General features: G+C 41.3%; 1 protein-coding gene across 18 annotated transcripts in view; it reads left to right on the top strand.

Annotated features, from left to right (window-relative positions):
• Positions 1-19,045, top strand: part of APBB2 (amyloid beta precursor protein binding family B member 2) — a 159,618-nt gene that overhangs the window by 51,758 nt on the left and 88,815 nt on the right. For 8 of the 18 annotated variants that reach the window (XM_084516510.1, XM_084516506.1, XM_084516509.1 and 5 more), the window contains one exon: positions 8,221-8,330. In XM_084516510.1, coding sequence (XP_084372636.1) covers positions 8,285-8,330 — 46 coding nt within the window. In that variant the 5' untranslated portion in view covers positions 8,221-8,284. Of the gene's footprint in view, positions 1-5,524; positions 5,635-8,220; positions 8,331-8,411; positions 8,479-11,224; positions 11,295-16,918; positions 16,988-19,045 lie in introns of those variants that run through there. The other 10 variants (XM_084516503.1, XM_084516504.1, XM_084516502.1 and 7 more) reach the window with 5 other exon arrangements.

Raw genomic sequence — 19,045 nt, 5'->3', positions numbered from 1 at the left:
TGAGTTCAGTTTTCATGGCTGCATTTCTGCTGAGACATTAATTTCTGTAATGTGCGGGCCTCTATGTTAAGGGCTGACCCAGAATCATTAGTTTTGTAGGCTTAGTAGAAAATCAGTGGTTGCTGCCACCTCAGGCTGTACTTGGTGACCCCTTTTTACTTCAACAGTTTCTTATTGTGAGACATTTCAGACTATTGGGTACGAAGCCATGCAGTTGGTGGAGTCTGACCAAGTGTGGCCCAAAACACACATACTTGGTGGTGTTTCACGGGGAGGTTTGTGTCCCATTGTGATTGACCTCCTTTTGGCCTGTCTCTGCCCTTCCAGCAGAGGAGCTGGAACCTCAGGGGATGACCTGGAACATTTGTTGCTTGGCAAATGTGGTAGCTCCCCAGTTGGGCCCTGCAAGCCTTTTTCCATGGCATAAGAAGCTATCAGAAAGCTTCTGCTGTATGTTATCTTCACTTAAGACTGGAAAGAATAGCTTCTTGGTTGTGGAAGATGCTATTCACAAAGTCAGGCTGCTTCCCTGGTGCCCAATGTGGCTCCTAACAGCAGCGCTGTGCAGTAGGTTGGGAAGGAAGCCCTGGGGAACTCCTCAGACTGCAGCAGGTGCATGGCATGGGCTGTGCTTGTGCTGTCATTGTTTATTGTCGCCTTTTGCCACTGGTAATGGCAGCAGAAGATGTAGTAGGGGGTAGTGCAGGACATGGTTCAGCCATTTTTACAACCTTGGTATATCATACTTCCAAAAAGAAATAAATTTCGTGCTATATCGATGGCAATTGTCCTTGCAAACCAAGGACACAGCTCTTGCCTTGGGGGAGGGCATCGTGGAGCGGAGAGACCTGGAAAAAAAATTGAGTCTGAGCTGGTGGTTTGTTGCTTTTTTTCACCAGACTCATCTGCTTTGTCAAATAAAGTAAATTAGTACCGTGAGGTAGAAATGTACAGTATTTTTTTTAAAGCATGTTTAAAGAGAATCCTTTGTTGTTTTTTTTTTTATTATTATTATTATTATTATTTTTAATGGAGTATTGTGTTACTTAACAACATTGTTCCTGGCTCAGGATTCGGAAGCATCAGACACAACACAAAACTCAATTCTGATTATTCAGACAGATTATTAATTTTTTAAAAAAATTTCCTAATAATAAGTTCTTCCATCAGACTCAGGAAAGGTGGAAGTTTTTATGTGATAACTGAGGGTAATAAACCATATCTTGACTTGTGTCTCAGGTAATAATTTTTCCCTTTTGAACGCTGAGAATCCTTTCCACTGCATGGTGGCAGAGAAACGTGGCACGTGGCCTGTCAACCTAGGAACAACTTACGCTTTACTGCAACATCTGTCAGTATAATATGGGATGTGAATGGAAGAGGAAAGAGAAGAGGTGCCCAGGAATGTGCTTACCTTATTCTAAAAGCATTTCCTCGTTATCTTTGAGGAAAGAATCAAAGAGCCCCAAATGAGGGCCTGTCTCACAGCCACTGTTTGGTTGTTCACGCGTGTGATTGCAGCAACTGACGGCAGTACGGAGCTGGAGCAACAGGCAGAGAGGATCATGTCCACTGCGTAATGCAACATCCAAAAAAGGATTACCAAGTGGTTTTTGTCAATATACCAGCTATGGGTTTTGAATAGGCATTTAGTTAAATGAAACTACAAATCCAACATGCTATGGTTTGGTTGTCTCTTGTAGTCATCATTTTTGAGAGATGGTCAGGTTAAAGAAGCACGTTGGCAAAAACTCCTCTATTGTTTTCAGTATAGTTACTATTTGGTAAGCTTCTTCCAAAGTATTTCATTACAACATTGTTACGTAAATCATGAAGTTTTGTTGTAGAACTATGGGGGTAGTTTCTGTAGCTTTCTTCTAGAAGTATGTTAAAAACACAACTTTTTCTTTCCTTATTTCATTAACTAGTCTTAAATATTAGGAGTAATTTCTGCAGCATCACTGGAAAAATATTACTTTATTACTAAAATGCTGCAGATTGTATGGCTGATGTACAGCTGTGAAGTCAATAGAAATGTTCAAACATACAGAAGAATGGTTTGGGTTGGGAAGGACCTTAAAGGTCACCTAATTACAACCCCCTGCCAGGGGTAGGGACAGCTCCCACTAGACCAGGTTGCTCAGAGCCCCATCCAGCCTGGTCTTGATGTTATATGAAAGTATATAATGTCTCATTCATAAAACCTGTCAAAACTGGAAACAAAGGAGAGTTTTATTTTGTGTGTACTTGATTTGGATTCTACAGTGCTGTTCTGTGTAAGTTCCTCATGACTTTCCATTTCTTATTCTTTCACATCTCTGTGAGGAGGGAAAAAAAAAGACACACGTACACCAATCCCCCCTCAAATACAAACAAAGCAATAACAAAAGAGCTTAAAAAAAAAAAAAAGTGTAAATATTATCCTGAATCGTGCTTCAGAAATGGTTCATCTGTTTTCAGTCATTGCTGGTTTCAGCTGCTTCAGAGCAGTAAGAAGTCAGAGAAAAAATGCAGAAGGCAGATTGAGTAGCCTGTTTACAAAGTTTCATCCAGATTTCTACTAGATGAAAGTCGTTTTATGCTTTGAAACTTGATACCCCAAATCTTAGTTATCTCTTTTTAACTTTGTGTTCCAGATATGTTTGTTATTCGGTAATTTTGCAGTTTTATAACCCTGCTGAATTCTAGTCCCGAGATTGTGGTTTAGGTTCTTGTTCACCTCTTGGTGAATTCCACAGACAAATTGCGGACAGTGAGTTTAAAAAAAAAAATCACCTAAGAGGACTAAACCACTAGGAAGCATCTCCTTTTGAGATGCTTAACCCCATCATGTTACCCAGTTCGTGACTTTTACGATGAAGCCCCATTAGCTTGTTGTTAGCTAATTATTACACCCTTCAGAAGGCTGTTCTTGGACCACATCTCTCTGATGTTAGCTGTGTTCTAATTTCCAGCCTAAATTTAGTAATGACTGCTTTAGGTGCTCTTTCTTCTTGTGCCAACATTACAGTTTTTTTGGTGCTTCTCTCAGCCATCATTTTGCTGCAAGCCAAACTCCTAATATCCACGTACAAGACAAAAATCTGTTACCTTGATTATCTTCCAATTTCCCGTGTTTTCCATTAATCACTCTGGTGTGTGACAGACCAGATGCTGCTGCGCTGCTGGGATGAGGCCTGGGCATTACCTTGTACAAATGCTCTGCAGGGGGCTGGCACCTGACAGCACATTTTCCTTCCCCGTGAGTGCATTGCACCAAAAACAGCGTAGGTCAGTGCCCTGCTGATGTACCTGGGTCTCTTCCTTCCATCGCGGCCCAGCACTGATAGCAGAATTTCTTAGCAGTTCCCTGAATGACTGACCTTGTGCTCTGTCATTTCACTTCATTACTTTTCTATTATGTTCCTTTCCCAGGCTTCAGCTTTCCTTCTGGTGATTGCACCTTTCTCCTTGCAGAAGAGCTTCCGTATTTGTGCCACCAGCAGATTTCACTAACACCTTTTATGACAAAGTCATTAATGATAATACAAATAGCAATTTTCTTTTAACATCCAATACTTTCAACTCATCCCTAAAACCTAGGGATGTATTTCCTTTCCCCGTTGATTGTGGCACAGGATGGCCAGAAGTTCCCAGTTTGCTTCCACTGAACCATTTGTTGGGACCTTTCTTTGAGTTCAGCCTCGTTACCTCCTCTGAGGTAAACATTTTGTGCTTCCCTCCATGCATCAGAGTTCTTCAATACCTTTGATAATTGTCCATTCCCTAAGTATTTTTTTTATGGTCTTTGAAAAATACACTTCAAGAAGCTGCCTGGGCTTGTCTGGGCGGCTGAAGTTTGTATGTGTGAGATCAAAATCAAGTATGAAGAAAGCCTGTGCTAATGTCTTCCATTGCCACAAGTGAAATAATAGTTTGTTAAAATAATTTTGTTCCAACGTCAGTCCTCTGCTTTGAATTATAAATTGTATTTTAGACAGTTGTGCCTGTATATATCTATATGGATGTGATGTGATCCATATAGATTAATATGTGATAGGGCTCCACTTTTTTGAGAAGAATCCCTGCCCTGAGGTTTTGAAACACAACCTTCACTGCATTTGTTTGCATTTGCTACCGCCAGGTCCCTAAGCAGCAGCACCAGCCAGTGCTGGGGTTCTGGTGCATTGCAGACTGGGGATGTAATGCGTTAACTTAGATAGCAATAGGAGTTGAAAGTCTGATGACAGGAGGAATGAGTAATAAGAATCGAACAGAACTCTTGTGGCTTTATTTTGGTGTTTCATTTCGAAGGTAGAAAGAGAGTGGCAGCTTGGGACAGCGACAAGGGAAGTTGCAGGAGGTATCTGTGGTGGCTGATAGTGGGACGACTACTCCAGAAGGAGCTGTCTAAAGAAACCATTTTTTGTTTTGGTTTACATTGCTGCTTTTCTGTCCTTGTACTCTGGAAACCAGCTGAGTTCAGCTTCATCTTATGTCCAGCTTGTCTTTTGAGGGCTTTCTTGTAACCATGGGAGTTGGAAACAGCCCTGGCTTGAAGTCCTGCTCTCCTGGCCATGTATGGGATCCGCTTGCTCCCTAATGCCTTTGTAAGGGTGAAATGCAGGGAGAGCCTCTTAGGCTCTAATGCTAACATGGCTGCTAATGGGTAAGGTGGATGAATGAACTGGGAGATAGTCTCAAGTAATAAAACACAGTCATTCTGTTTGCTGTGTTTCAGTGCTTAATGGAGGATACCAACAAAATGAGAAATGTGGTCATTTGGGCCTTGTTGTCCCATTTGAGCAGTTAATGAACATTTTGGGTTTAGCAGATGCATCGGTTTGAAGAAAGAAATTGTAGCTCATGCCATTAGTTAATTGAGAGCTGGCAAGCACAGAAATGAAGACATTTTCTGATGTTTCTAGTACTATTTTTCTCCACTTCCAAGTTTTGCATCCGTTCCTAGAAGGACAGCAGCAACATTGTGTTCGTTCCTACAATATACAGGGAAAAGGTGGCATAGTAGTGCTGAAATGCTGTGACAGAAGTCCCGGTTGTGCTTGAAAAGCTTCCCGTGGAAAACAAAACAGAGTGGCATCTGCAGCTGCAGAAGGAACAGACACCTTCTCGTGCAGAATTGCTGCCAGTCAGCTCTGAAAAATGCTGTTCTCTGATCTTAGTGCAAATGAGATTCAGAAATTGCCATTGTAACCCCAAATATTGTAACCCCCCTTGTTTTGGTCTTTGCTGGAAGATCGGTGGTAGCTGATGATGATTGCTCCATGCAATGAGGTCTGCGTGCAGACACACCATGGTCACTGCCCTCTGAGCCTCGCGTGCAGGCAGATTGAAAAGCAGCTGGCTGGGAAAGCTGTGTTTTTTTACTATTTTTATTTATTTTTATGGAAGGCATTCCCCTTGCACATCCCCTAGCAGAATTATTTCCTGCTGTTCAAAGCTAGACGTTAAAGGAAGGATGGTGCATTTTGTCAGAACATCACCCAGAGAGCACTGCAATGTGATTTTATTTTTTTTTGAGTAGGTGTCCCTTGAGAAACTACTTGCAATGGCGTTCTCCCTTCCCTGCTGTGTGTAGCTGTTCTTCGTGGCTGCTGAATGATGGAGTCAGTCATGCTTGGGTGACTTCTGTAGGTAATTTGCAGCCTTTTGTCTTTTTTCATATCCTTTTTCTTGGGCATCTGCTGGCAACCTATTGTACATACGCACTGGCCACTAGAACCTTGTAGATTGTTTGAATGCAGGTGTAATTTATAGCAAATATTGATGGAGGGGATCCAGGGAAGGTGAAGGAGTCAGCTGGCCATTTAATACTCTCATAAGCAGCAGCGTACTTGAACAAATTCAAGTTAAAAAAAAAAAAAAAAAGGTTTAATGTCTTCTACATGCATGGCACTTAGATTATGAGTTGGTTGTGCTACAGAATTAAGTGAAGCAAATGATCCTATCCACCCAGTGTTTGGACATAACTTCTTGATACACATTTAAAACAAATAAACAGAAAAAAACAGAGTTGTATTTATTTTTCACTAGTGTCAGATTCGTACAAGTCAAACGAAACTATTATGCAGTGGTTATAAACACTAAGAAACGTAGAAGAGCTGCGACAAGCCCTGTAAAGAAGATGATTTAGGAAGGTGACAGCCTCAGCAGAAAGTCAGAGCAGACTTCTCTGCAAGGTGATTTATGCCCTCATTTACGCATGGTGACAAGTGGCTGTAAGGTCTGGCACTGCAGCTATCAGAAATGTGAGGGCATCAGGTGAGGTGGATGCTGGTTTTGGGGATGAGAAGGTGCTGTGCAGGCTTTGTGTGATGGCTGTCTGCAAGTGCTCGCAGTGCTGGGCTTCTCCGTGCCTTCACCTCGGAGAGAAATCATGGAAGATCATCGAGAAGGACCAAAATAATTCTTCAGGCAGAGTCGAATTAAAACACTTCTTGGAGAAAAATCATTAGACTATATGTGCATGTGTGTGTATATATATATGTAGTTTTTCATTTAACTACAATGATGTAAAAGTTACTATAAAGCATGACTTAATGTGGTTTTGCAATAGAATAAAATAAAATAAACAGCTGTTAAAAAACAAACAACAACAACAATAAAAAACAGATTAAAAACTCATACTTTGAAGACCTGACCTGATGCGTTAGGTACACTTAGGCTTACCTCAGATCCGTGTGCAGGTGGATAGCTGGGTGGTGTACATTGAATAAACAAATCTGCCTCTATCCTACTTTGAAAGGTATGTTCATTCAGCTCACAATTAAAAGATAATTCTTGAAAAAGAACAAAAAGCCAAGCTGCTGCTTCATTTATCTTAATTCTGGTGTGTTCCTGCTGGCAGGTACAGCCCAGCCAGTAGCAGTGTTGTTTCCCAGGACAGTTGCCTTACCCTGTCTGTGTGGCACTTGTTTCCAAATTGACTTCTGATAGGTCGGCTTTCATCCAGGTTGTAAATTTCTGCTAGTCTCATTTTATACAGAAACTAATAAAACCTCTGCTTTACTGAGAATGTATCTTCATGTTGTCTTTTTCAGAGATTTGGGGATTGTTAAAATGTCATATTTTAAAACAGCTGTACATCTGTGTCCCTACCTGGCCTCTCCTAAGAGTGATTTGTTCCCATTGTGGCCATACTTCTTTAGGAAATCCTTATTCTAGTGGAATTCAGTTGTTTAAGAGCATAGTTATGGGGATTGGGAGTTTTTATTTATTTAATGATGTGATGCAGACGGCCCCCTCCAATGCTGTCCTGCTAGGGAGGGAAGGCCAGATCACCAGGGAAGTGCAGGGATGCCAATGGCAGCGGGAGGAAGAAGTGGGGGGTAGCAGGGGGGCTGGATTTGGGTTGACTGAAAGCTGATACAGAGCAACAGCTGGAAGGGAGAGAATGAAATCAAAATAAAAGTATCTTTATAAATCATGTGGTTGATGGGTAGTGGGTATTGGGAGACATCTGGGAACGCAAAGGTTGTTCAGGTAGTCTGAGAAAAGGGGAAAGCTGAAAATTAACTTTCAGATTTTGTACTAAATCTTGCACTGAAGATAGAAACAATGGGACTTCTTGTTTTTAGGCTAAAAGATTTTATACTTGGTATTTGACAAGTTTAGGAGCATTTCAGTTAAGATTTTGAATTTGTGATTTGTGATTTTTTTATTCCAGGCTGACCCTGATACGTGTTGTACAATTCTTGGGTCAGATGGGGGTTTTGATACTTAAAGAAAAGTGCTGCACTAGTATTAAGACTGCATTCATGTAAAGCCAGTAATGGTTTTAGAGACAGATTCAAAGCAATTATACCCTGTTGTTGTACGGATAAGTTCTGCTTCCATAGTGATCTGTTCACCAACTTGTTGCTTACTGATCGCTTCACAAAAATTAAGATGTTTGGTCTCACCTGCTGCCTGTGCTTAAAGCTAAAAGCATATTCTTTTTCAATGTTTGTTTTTCTGTTGGTATTGAGGGCCAAATTAAACTGCTGTATGACCCGAGACTTCTGTGTGCCTCAAAATTTATGTAAGCTTATTAATGGAGGCCAAGCACTAATAATAAATTTATGCTGCATGTATAGCACAACAGTTCATCTACTCTGACAACATGACCATGAATAATTTATACACATAGTTATCCTGAAATTTGTAGGGGTCATTAGCATTTTAATGAAAAAGATACAGCTGTTGCACTAAATCTTCACTCATTTTTTTCTCCTCCCCCAGCTAAGCGTTTCGATCCGTACTGGGAGAGCAGCGGACGGCGTGCGGTGATGTGCTGACTGGCACTATGGGCAGGCGGTACCCGGGGGCTCACTATCGGCCAAGCAGCTCGTGTACGTATGCACTTGGTCTAATTTATTTGTCACTGCATTAATTTGGAAGACGGCTAAGTTTATAAATTTCTTTTGAAATAGTATTTGTGAAAGGATGCTGACACACTCTAATCGATACATGCAGCTCTCCTGTGTGTATGCCCAAATGGTAAGTATATGGATGTTCAAACTGCAAAGGCATTTTTGAGAACTTTGGAAATAAACAAACAAAAAAACCTTACAGTTTGACTTGACCAAACCTACGGCTGTGTGTTGTGTTCAGGATTCATTTATTACAGGGTTCAAAAGTTTAGCTGCTATTCCTTCTCACTCCCATCCCAAGTTTTTAGCAGTGCGTACCTTCAAGTTAACAGACAGCTTGAGCCTATCCTAAAGCGTCACAGTGCACTATTGCTTTAATTGCTTATAACTGCAACTAACAGCACCGGTTTTGGCTATTTATGTGTTTGAGGTCAATACCGTTCACACAGTATTTTCTCTGAATTGTATCCTCCTGGATTATATTAAGCTATCTTGTACTGAAGGGTGTCTTCTGTGAAAGCGGCGCTTCCTAGGGGGCCCTTTGCCATCAAGAGGGTGGAACTGATGGTGAGGTCCAGTAGAATGTGATTTTGTGAAGTTTTTCTTAACCCCAAGGCTAAATCTTGGAAAACATTTTTACTTTCTGCTGCAGACTAATTATAGGTGTCATGAAGGAATATGTTAAAATGGTTCATTAGAGACATTTTAGATGGTACTATAGCAAAGAGTTTGCCTTGGATATTAACATTGGGATATTGTCAATGCTAGAACTGGGGGAAGAAGTGGCTGGTACAGTTTTGATATGTCTCTGGCAGTTGTGCAGAATGGCACTGATCTGTTTGAACCACTTGATCTTATATCTAGGAACTGGCCTTCAAGCCTGGCTTCTCATGCATCCTGCAAGACATGGTATATGTGTCTCAGCCCAGGCTTGAAGCTCAGAGCTTTAAAATGATCCTTTGTAATGGTAGGTGGTTGAGTCTTTCCCATTTCTACCTAGACAGAACAAGTAATGGGCATTACATTATTGCCAGAAGAGCCTAGGATGTTTTTCCTATTGTCTATTTTAATAGCTGCAGACAGTGATGAACTGGAATTGTTTGCCTGGGGAAGGTGGGCTTCTTCTCTGGGGTTCCTCACGGGCAGTCAAACACTGGACAGGCTTCCTAGCAAGGTGGTTGGTGTCCCGTGCCTGTCAGTGTGCAAGAGGCACTTGGACAGAGTCCTCAATAGTATGTTTTAACTTCTAGCCCTAAAGCAGTCAGGCGGTTGGACTGGATGATCCTTGAAAGTCCCTTCCAAGTGAACTGTTCTGTTCTGTCATCTGCCAAGTCAGAGGTTAGTGTCAGGAACAACTGATGCCAGAGCTCCTGTCTGAGGACAGGGATAGCAAAACATCTGCTTCATGGTTGCTTTATTCTTTAGTTTATCCAAGTTTTCCCTTCCTTTAACCTGTTGTGGTCTCTAAGCCAGGAAATTTGCTTTCTTTTTTTGGTTTTGCTGCTGTATGATTTGTGCGACTTCCTGGTGCCTGGCATAATAAGGGCTTTGGGCATCCAACAGTAATGGCATTGAAATTGCCCAGTCTTTGGGAGATACATCTCTGATAGCAGAATAGGTCCTAGTGAAAGTACTGGCAAAATACATCATTTTGTTTTTGTTTTCTTTGTGTAAGTGATGAGTAATTGCAGCATCTCAGTTATTGTATTTCAGGCATCACAGTTGTTGCAAATACAGGAATTGCTTTACCCTCATTTTCTGATCTTCCTGTTGCACTGTTAAGGACTTGGTGCAGTCTTAAGCCTTTGTCTCTGACTTTTCTTTTGTCTGTCTGCATGGATATAGATAACCACCCTTATGTAAATAAATTAATTCTGTGAGGGGAAGAACTAGGTGTGTGTGGAGTATGCCAGTTTTACTGCTCCTTTGGTGGTAAGATGACCTTTCAGTCATTTATGGCACTGACTGCTTTGTTGAATTATTTCATAAATTTAGCAAATGTCATATTGCGTAGTCTTAGGAAAGGAGCAGAAGTTTTTATATGCAAGGAAACGTAACAGTTTAAATAGAAAACAGCTTATTTGCAGTCCAGTGCTAGGAAATACATTTGAAATACAGGTGCTGAAGGCATAGAAGAAGCAAGATGTTTAAAATGTAAAATTGAGAGTGGTGAATTTAACAGGTGCCTGCTAGTTTAGACTTTTTAAATGTGTAATTAAAGAGAAGTGATGTCTCTTGATTACTACTATGAAGAAAACAGTCTTGGGTGTTTCCTTGTCTCTACTTAACACTGCTTGTCTTGACTTCATACTAAACAGAGAGCCTCCCTTGTGTGCTGTTTTGGTGGTGGTGTTTTTTTCTGTGTTTTTCTTATGAAAATTATAGGTTTAACAATGGAAAATCTCCAGCTACTGAGAAGCTACGTTTTGTAAACAGACTTCTCCTTCATGAATTTCTTGTAAGCTTCATTCATACTTTTATCTCTTCTAATATTTGCCTGTAAAACCTACTTTTCTGCAGCGACCCACTTGGAAACACAAGAGTTGTGTTGTTTAGGTAGCCTCAAATTTTCTTTCACACTGGCTAAAATTTTGGTTCTCCACACCAGAGCAAAAGGCTTCTGTATGTCTGATACAGCTTTCTGATGTGATGCCTGTACATAGTCTGTCCCCAGAATAATTAATTTGTATTAGTTACTGAAGTTGAAGCAAAGAATTTCTGAAAAATTGGAGTTGGTTTCAGTACCATTTTGTTCTCAGAAGACCTGAGAAGCGAGGAAATGCAGGAATTTCTGGGAGGTAGTTTCAGTACTTGCTGACCTTTGGAGTATGCCAGGGCGGAGGCACAGTCCCACACTGGCACTCGCTGGAAGGGACGTGCTTGTGCCTGCAGCTCCGTCTTCATCCTTTCCTTCTGCAGAAGACAGCACCACGTCTGCCTTGCGTAAGTCGCCCTGAGCAACTCTTTGATTCAATCTGCAGTTTCCTGCCCTGTATCTTCTGGCCTTTCCAGACTTCGGTGTAAAGAGATCTTAGTGTGAGACTCAGGTATCAGCACTGCTTGGGTCATGCTCAGGAGGTGCAGTTCTCATAAAGTTGCTGACAAGCTGCATAAAATCATTATATCTTAGATGAGGAAAAGCCAGGAATACAAGGAGTACAATTTACAAAGGTACCCAATGGCACATATGTTGCTCTCCCCCTTAGAGCCTCTCTTGTTTAGGTTTCTACCTTTCCTAGGTTTAGGTTTCTACCTTTTCCAGTCTCTCTGGAGTCTTTCATGACAGCTTCATCAAGGTCCCTTGGGAAATCCTGGCAAAGCCCCAGGACAGGTGCTGGATCCCACAGATAAGAAGTCAAGTCTGTAGCGCTGACCTCCTTTGCCAGCTGACTGGGAGCCTGTGGAGAAAAAGCTTCCTTTACAAACCATGGATGCATATTGACACTTCTCTTTATTTCTTAATACAGTTAAATACTTGCAGGTCATTGCAATATACCAGCTCCCTGACAGGTCCACTTCTTCTCAACAATAAAACTGGAGAAGAGTGCCCTGAAGCTGAAGGTTTCCCAGTAGCTCTGCCGCATGTTCACAGACAACCACCACCTTATGGGGCTGTGCAGTGTGTGCACTTTGGTTCCCTCAGTGTAAAAGCACCTTGTGAAGGTCTGAGTTGTAGGTGGTGACAGCACAAGAGAAAGGAGTATTTTAGCTAGCACATCGAGACCTTAAGACTCCTTGCTGAAATCTAGGCCAGTAACGCTAGCAGCTTGTTCTTTGCCACTTGTTTGAAGACTTTCACAGCCAAGTTTGTTGAAACTGAACACACTTTTAGCCACACTTTAGAGGAATATAAATGTCAGTAAGTGCTGTTGCTTTTTTTTATTATGTTCTCCTTCCACTTTATTATGGATTGATCTGTTTAGTTTATGGGGACCATAAAGAAAATAGGCATGCAATAAAGCATTGATTTTATTTATAAGCATGCCCTTTTGTTTTATATAAGAGTTCTGTGGGTAAAAGTTTCTCACTGCAGTACAGCAGCATTCTCAAGGAGCTTTACTTGCTTCAGTAGGCCAAAATTAAAGTTATCTCTATATTCTAGTAGCACAGTAACACTTAGGGGAGTTACTATGGGATATGGGCCTCTTAATCATCTCACAGCTGCCTGTCAGCTTAAGCAGTACTGCAGCAATTGGTATATAAACTGTTCCTGTGTGGTGAAGTATTTCCTGGTTGTCCCATTAAGGTTTGGTTGAGGGCAATACGTAGTTTCACTGGCAAATGTTGAGTCTGGCTGAAATTGTTCTTTGCGTAATGAGCCTTATTTTAGTTTGGCTTTTAATGGAAGAACAAATTACAAACTAAAAATGTGGACATGATTTCTGGTTTGATGCACCCTCTGCTCTGAAATACATCTTACTCCATTACTGGGAGAAAGGGATATGTGGGGAGGACACGGGTCCAACTTTAAGACAGTTTTAGCAGATGTGTACATACAATCACCTTGCTTAGCATAGATACAAAATGTTTTTAATATACGTGGAACAGAATGAATGTTGTCAATGTGAAAAATCTGTAGTTCCCTCTCCTTAATAGCCCTGATCATCTCCTTTTACAAAACCTGGCAATCAATTTAATTGTGTTCTAAGACTTGTACTTTTTTTTGCTCACTTGTCTCAATTTACTGTTTGCAGTTTGAAATGATTTTGAAATGAAAACACCATGAATAAATTAAATTAGGAGGTTTGATTCTTTATATTGAGTCTAAAAATATATACATTTCATTTTCTTTCATATAGCGTTGTAGAGAGTTTTCTGAAAGGTTGTCCCATTCATTTGGTTTTCAGATTAACATGTGTAGAGCCCAACCTGACATTAAGTACAATCTTATAGTAACAAGAAAACAGTGCAGGTGTACCATGCTCTTTCAAATGTATTTTGAGTTACCAGCTATGAGCTAATTGCTGGCTCAGAACTATTACTGCCAGTCGGGGTAATTTGAGGGTAAAAACATTTCTGGATAACCTTATAAGAGCTTAATATGTAACTAGCCATAAATTTATTATATGTAATTCAGAGGGCAACTGAAGTTTGTTGCAGGTGAAATCCTGATTCCAGGCCACCAGGAACTTAATTGCTAAAATATATTCTTTTAAAAGGCAAACCTGAACTGTCTGTGTATCTGTATATACACACAGTTGTTCCTGGAGAAGCTGTTTGTGCTCAGGCATATGCAGTAGGCTTTGTAGGCTTTGTGGGAATAGTGAAGTGTTTGCAAACTGCAAACAGCAGGCTTGCAGACGAGATGTGTGAGAGGTGGGTAATGATAATCGTAATTTTTTTATTTCTTGTTCAGCACAGATGCTGTGCTGGAACTGAGCTCATCCATCACATCTGACAGGGGGTCAGTTAAATTTTTTTTTTTTTTTTTTTGCTCCTTCTGTTAATAATGCTGTCACCTGTGCTAAATCTTTGCTTTTGTTGCCTGTGCCTCCTGACCCAAGAGGCTGGTGCTGCTGAGTTGGTGCCATCGCGAGCAGGTGGAACGCTGGTGTTGCGCTGGATCCTGCCAACCTCTTTAGTCCTGGTCAGGAATCAGTCATCTTTCTAATAGAGCTGCTTCCTGGTTATGGGGTTGTCAGATGATCTAAGTTAAATTTATGTGGAGGCTCAAAATTCCCTAGTCTGCATTCAGCCTGAATCAGTCTAAGTCATTTTGTGTGCCAAACCTGTGACCACCGATTCCCTACTGTTGTTTCATTAAGCACCCGGATGGACTGCCTGTCCTGCACAGCATTTTGGTTGCTTTGGTTTTCGTAATTCTGATCAGGTCTGATTACATCTTATTTACCTTCAGAATTTGTAAATGCTTTGGGGAGGCACTTGAGACTGAAGTTGCAGGATTTAGAGGACCAAGTCCTCCTTACTTTGTCAGTCTCAACTGCAGAAACTTCAGTTACTATTTCTGAGTTAGTTTCTGTAAGAGAGAATGAAATGAATGCTTGCTCTCTAGAGTGAAGCATGCATTTAAACTAGAGTTGTTTATTTGTAATTAACTAGTCTGAGATATTATCTTTATTTGCAGAGATTCAGTGGTTAATACCTGTAATAATAAAATAAATAAAAGAGCCTAAGGCTCAGAAGTTAAATTTACACAATAGAATAAAAAATAAGGCTGAAGTTCAGTTAATAAATGTCTGAAAACGCGTGGATCAGATGGCAGAAGGTCTTAATATATTTGCTTTCCAGTAGCCAAAAGATAAAACACGCTCCGTCTCCTTGCCGTGACAACCCTGGTTTTGCCTGCCAGACTTTTCCATTCTGCATAGGGGTGAAAATCTGATTAAGGGAAGAAAATCAAATTTGGAGAAGACTTGGTACCTTGTTTTTCCCTTTAGTAAATGCTGGCTTAATCCCGATGGCGTGTCATGGTGACGCCTTCTGTAAATGGCAGTGCTGCTCCTTGTTTCCTGGGGTCACTTGGCTGCAGGACACTCCGAGCAGCGTGAGATGAGCTGGGGTGGTCGGCAGCACGGCGTTTGTCATGGCCAAATGTCTACCGCTCACTTACATGCATCAAGCTTAATAACATTATAAGGAAAGAAGCAGTATGTTTAGCATATTTCTTGATTATTTTTCCCTTTATACCTGCTAGAATCTGTTTTGTGAGATATTTTGTACCTCGCTTCTTGCTCGGTGAGGAATTGGACTGGAAGGATGGGACGGAGGAAGGAGAAAATGGCAAACGAGAGGGTGTGCTCCACCAAAATGCCGTAACTCTTTGCAAGACCTTACGTTGTCTTTTCCTTAAAAACATCACTGAAAGGCAGATCGACATTATGGATTTCCATTAATAAGCGCATCAGGAGAACACAACCCTGCTGCTGGGCTGGTGCAGTCAGTTGGCAGCGTGGTTAGCTCTGAAGGGAGAAATGTGATTTTGTGGCAGCAGCGGCTGGCAGGCAGGGAAACGGGAGCCAGGAGGGGAAGCTGGTCGCTGGGTGGTGGTTTCAGTGGGGCTACGTGGGCAGAAGGGGCTGGAAATGGGAGAAGCTGCATTCACAAGCAGGTCGGGGAGGTGATTTTGTTGTGGTGTGAGGGCAGAGCCAGGGTGGGTGGAGAAAGCGGTGATGATGCCCTGCTTGAGCTTGACTAAGTGGCCTCAAGAGATCCCTCTGATCCTCAGCAGCTCAGAGGTCTGTGTGGAGGAGTCTGCACACAAGTGTGAGGACACATGTGCAAGCTGCTTGCAACCCTGCTCCTTTCCTGCTCTTGTGATCCCCAAGCTGCTCTGTGCCCTTTCAGAGTCTAGGGCTTAGCTTGCTTTGCTGAGCTTTCTCCCCCCAGCCTCCAGGCTTGGTCCAGCAGAGATGTCATTGCCGGAGGGAGCCGTGGGAAGAAAGCCACTGGCTGTAGGAACACCCTTGGTTGCCGTTGTTTACCACAGCATTTCATCCAAGTGTTTTTCCCTCTCCTTTTCCCTTCTGAAAATATTTTATATCCCCTGGAATTTGTGTAGGTACATGGGCTAAAAGGAGCCCTTGATTTGAGTCTTTTAGTCTCCGTTCTGATTTCAGCAGCGTTAATGTAAGCCCAGACTTCATTAGGAGGTTTTCAGCTGAAATCTGTTTATTACCATTTAGCTGGTTTTAATGGAAGAAAAATGGAGATGTGAGAAGATGGTGCTAGGATACTTAATTGTGAATTAATGTTTTAACATTGCCATTTACCCTTTGAAGCTGGGGGATTAGCTAGTGCCAAGCTGGAACCATTCTCTCCACCTGCTTAGGCTTCAATGAGGTGAAGTCTGCAGGGCCTGTGGGCGTAGCCCCACAGCTTGATTTGGTCATTAAACATCTTGTCTTCAGCAGAGAGCCTTGCAGAAGGGAAATCTACTTTATGAAAGGTTTGTATTATTTCTTTTCTATGTTCCCTCGACACGACAGCAGCAGTACTCATAGGCACACAGAAATGCCTTGGCTTCCAGCGTATGCATTGCTTGCATCCAAACCAGAGACTACAGCAAAAGTGGCTTAGCTCCAAAAAGATGGCTATAAGAGGGACCTGTACAGGAGGCAGCTGCATAGTTTGCTTTTAGTGATTCCCTCTGGTTGGATCTGCTCTGCAGACTGCATTTACTAGTTTCATATGCTGGATGTCATTCTGCAAATTGTTCATGTGAATATGCCTTACTGCTGGGTTTATTTTACCAGTGCTGGTGTAGTTTCATGAGTAAGCTATAGGAGAGTAATTGGGGAGGGGGGGGGGGACAAAAACAGATTTGCTAACCTCCTGATGTTTTTGCTGCAGTATGTTGTATAAAACTGGAGAATATTGTTGAACTTCTGCTCTTAATAAATCATACATTAAGAAAATGATGTCTGTGTTAGTTTTAATTACTTGTTCTCATTAGTTGTAGACCAGTGACTACCACACTTTGATTGTCAGATAGATTTGAAAGCTCAGTAGATCATCACTGTTATATTATCAGGGTTTATTTAGAATACTTAAATATTTTATTTTGTGTTTTCCTTTGGTTTTAATTCTTACATGATCCCTCTTTTCAGATTTCAAATTATAATCTATTTCCTGATGCATTGCTGACGCCCCGTGAGCCATGTCAGAAGTACTTCAAGGTCAGATGCCCTTTAAAAGATTCTGCTATGCAAATATATGAAACTTTCTATTTTTTCTTCTTCTTCCCAGGCCAATTTTTCGCTTTCATTCTGCACTTAAAAAAAAATGGAAAAAGAGCAAGGATTTTCATTTCTTTTTAACACTGCCTTTTTGAATAAATTCTATTCAGCTTTTTAAAACCTATTCCTATAGATTACATGATGCAAAAAACTCTTATTTCAGTTAAAGCTAAATCAGTCATGCACTAATGTTGTTTCTGTTTGTAATGACATTTTCTCTCTCCTCTTCCCAGCTCTGTAGCGTTTATGACATGATTGAGAAACATCAATAAAAGCCATTCAAGTAATAGTGTTATTTATATTATTATGATGCTTAGAAAGCTGGGGCTTTTTCCTGTTCAGCACGTTATGCTGGTGAAAGTGTATTAATCTATCTATAGTTGTGTGTATATATAGCAGACGTATGCAGCTGAGACTGATTTCTTTTTAATAGTAAGCAAGCTAGAATCATTAATGAATTGCTATTGACAGATCCGCTACCTACTTCAGTGCTGTCTTAAAGCACCTGCATTTTGCTGATATCTGGGATGGGCTTCCTTTGGGAATAGCTGGGATGGGCTTCCTTTGGGAATAAAGATGTGTTTTGAGCATCGTGGTGTCCTGTATAAAGGAGGTGGGACAGGCTACCTTTCTCTTTCCTCATGCTGTTCTGTTGTGCAAGCAATTTAGGCTTTCTTTTGTGTATTTAAGCATTTCCTTGCATTCAAATATTTTTCCAGCCCTTCATTTAATCCTGGGTTGGTAGCAACTTCTGACCTTGAAACCCAAAACCTATCCTTGCCATTTGTTTTTCTTCTTTTTTTCGCCTCTGTTGTTGCTTCTCTTCTTCCCAGCTTTATTCATGATTGAGAGAGGACGGTGCTGGCTGTGCCTCTTGCAGAGCCTGGCCTGGCTCGTGAGCTGACGTCCAGCAAGAGGGCAGGGTGCTCCTCTGTACACACCTCCCAGTCCTGCTTGTTTGCACAAGCTCGGGAGGGGAGGTGGTACCCAACAAAAGGTTCACACTGACATTTTTCTGCAAACAGTCACACTACGAGCAGCCCAATTCGGTGCCCAGCTTATCAGCATTGCTCGGTGGTGGCCAAGGCATCACGTGGAGCCTCTGGAGGCTTTGCTTCAGTCATCGGTCCACGTGCCAGTGTTAGTCATAAATCAACTGGGCAGCTTCATCAAGTAGATTAGCAGAAGATAGTGCATCTTGTTTCTGTGTCTCTCCGGGCTTATTCTTACAGTATTTCTGATATGTGAACTTCCAGCTGCAGGATGTTGGCTGAAGATAATCCGGCAGGCGGATACTTAAGCTTTATCAGGGAGGATTATTATTTTTTTTAAAGAAACTTGTTCAGTGGTAGAAAATAGTGGCAAACATGGTAATGCAGCAACTCGACAAAGGACAGGAATAACTTTTGGTCTTGTTTCAGATTGTGGCAGTTGTATTTATTGATGAAAAAATAAATGCTTCTTTTAATTTCCTGAAATGTAAAGGAAAACTTAATCTAGTGAAATCCACAGATATGGTGCAGTTCCACAAACTGCAAAGGTCAGGCAATGGATGAAACTTACTCTGCCCTGTACATTTATTTTTATATGCAACTTCCAAATTGTCAGACTTGAACTGATTCAGAAAAAAACACAAAGCATCAGTCTATAAACAGTTGTGTGTTTTTTTTAATGTTTTTTAGATTAAAATGTGCTTTGGTAAAATTAAGTTGGATCAGACGTGACCTTGCTTGCGCTGGACTTAATTGTTTTTAGGCAAGATTCAGGAAGCAACATTTATTATGTATTTATGGGATGTACACTTTAAAACTGGCTTTAAATTATGTGATGATTGTGTTTTAGAAGTCTTCCATGACTGAAACTGGAATTGTCAATAGGGTGTTTGTTAACTGTTAGGTGAAGTGACACAGGCTGGTGCACAGTGTGCACGGATGGTCCATCCTCTGAAGAACTTGCAGTTGGTCTATACTGATAGAGAGGTATTTGAGGAAATATCAG

This window comes from Aythya ferina (genome assembly GCF_964211825.1).
Source record: "Aythya ferina genome assembly, chromosome: 4".
Taxonomy (NCBI): domain Eukaryota; kingdom Metazoa; phylum Chordata; class Aves; order Anseriformes; family Anatidae; genus Aythya; species Aythya ferina.
The sequence above is the reverse complement of the archived record's forward strand: the minus strand, read 5'-3'. Positions and strand labels throughout refer to the sequence as shown.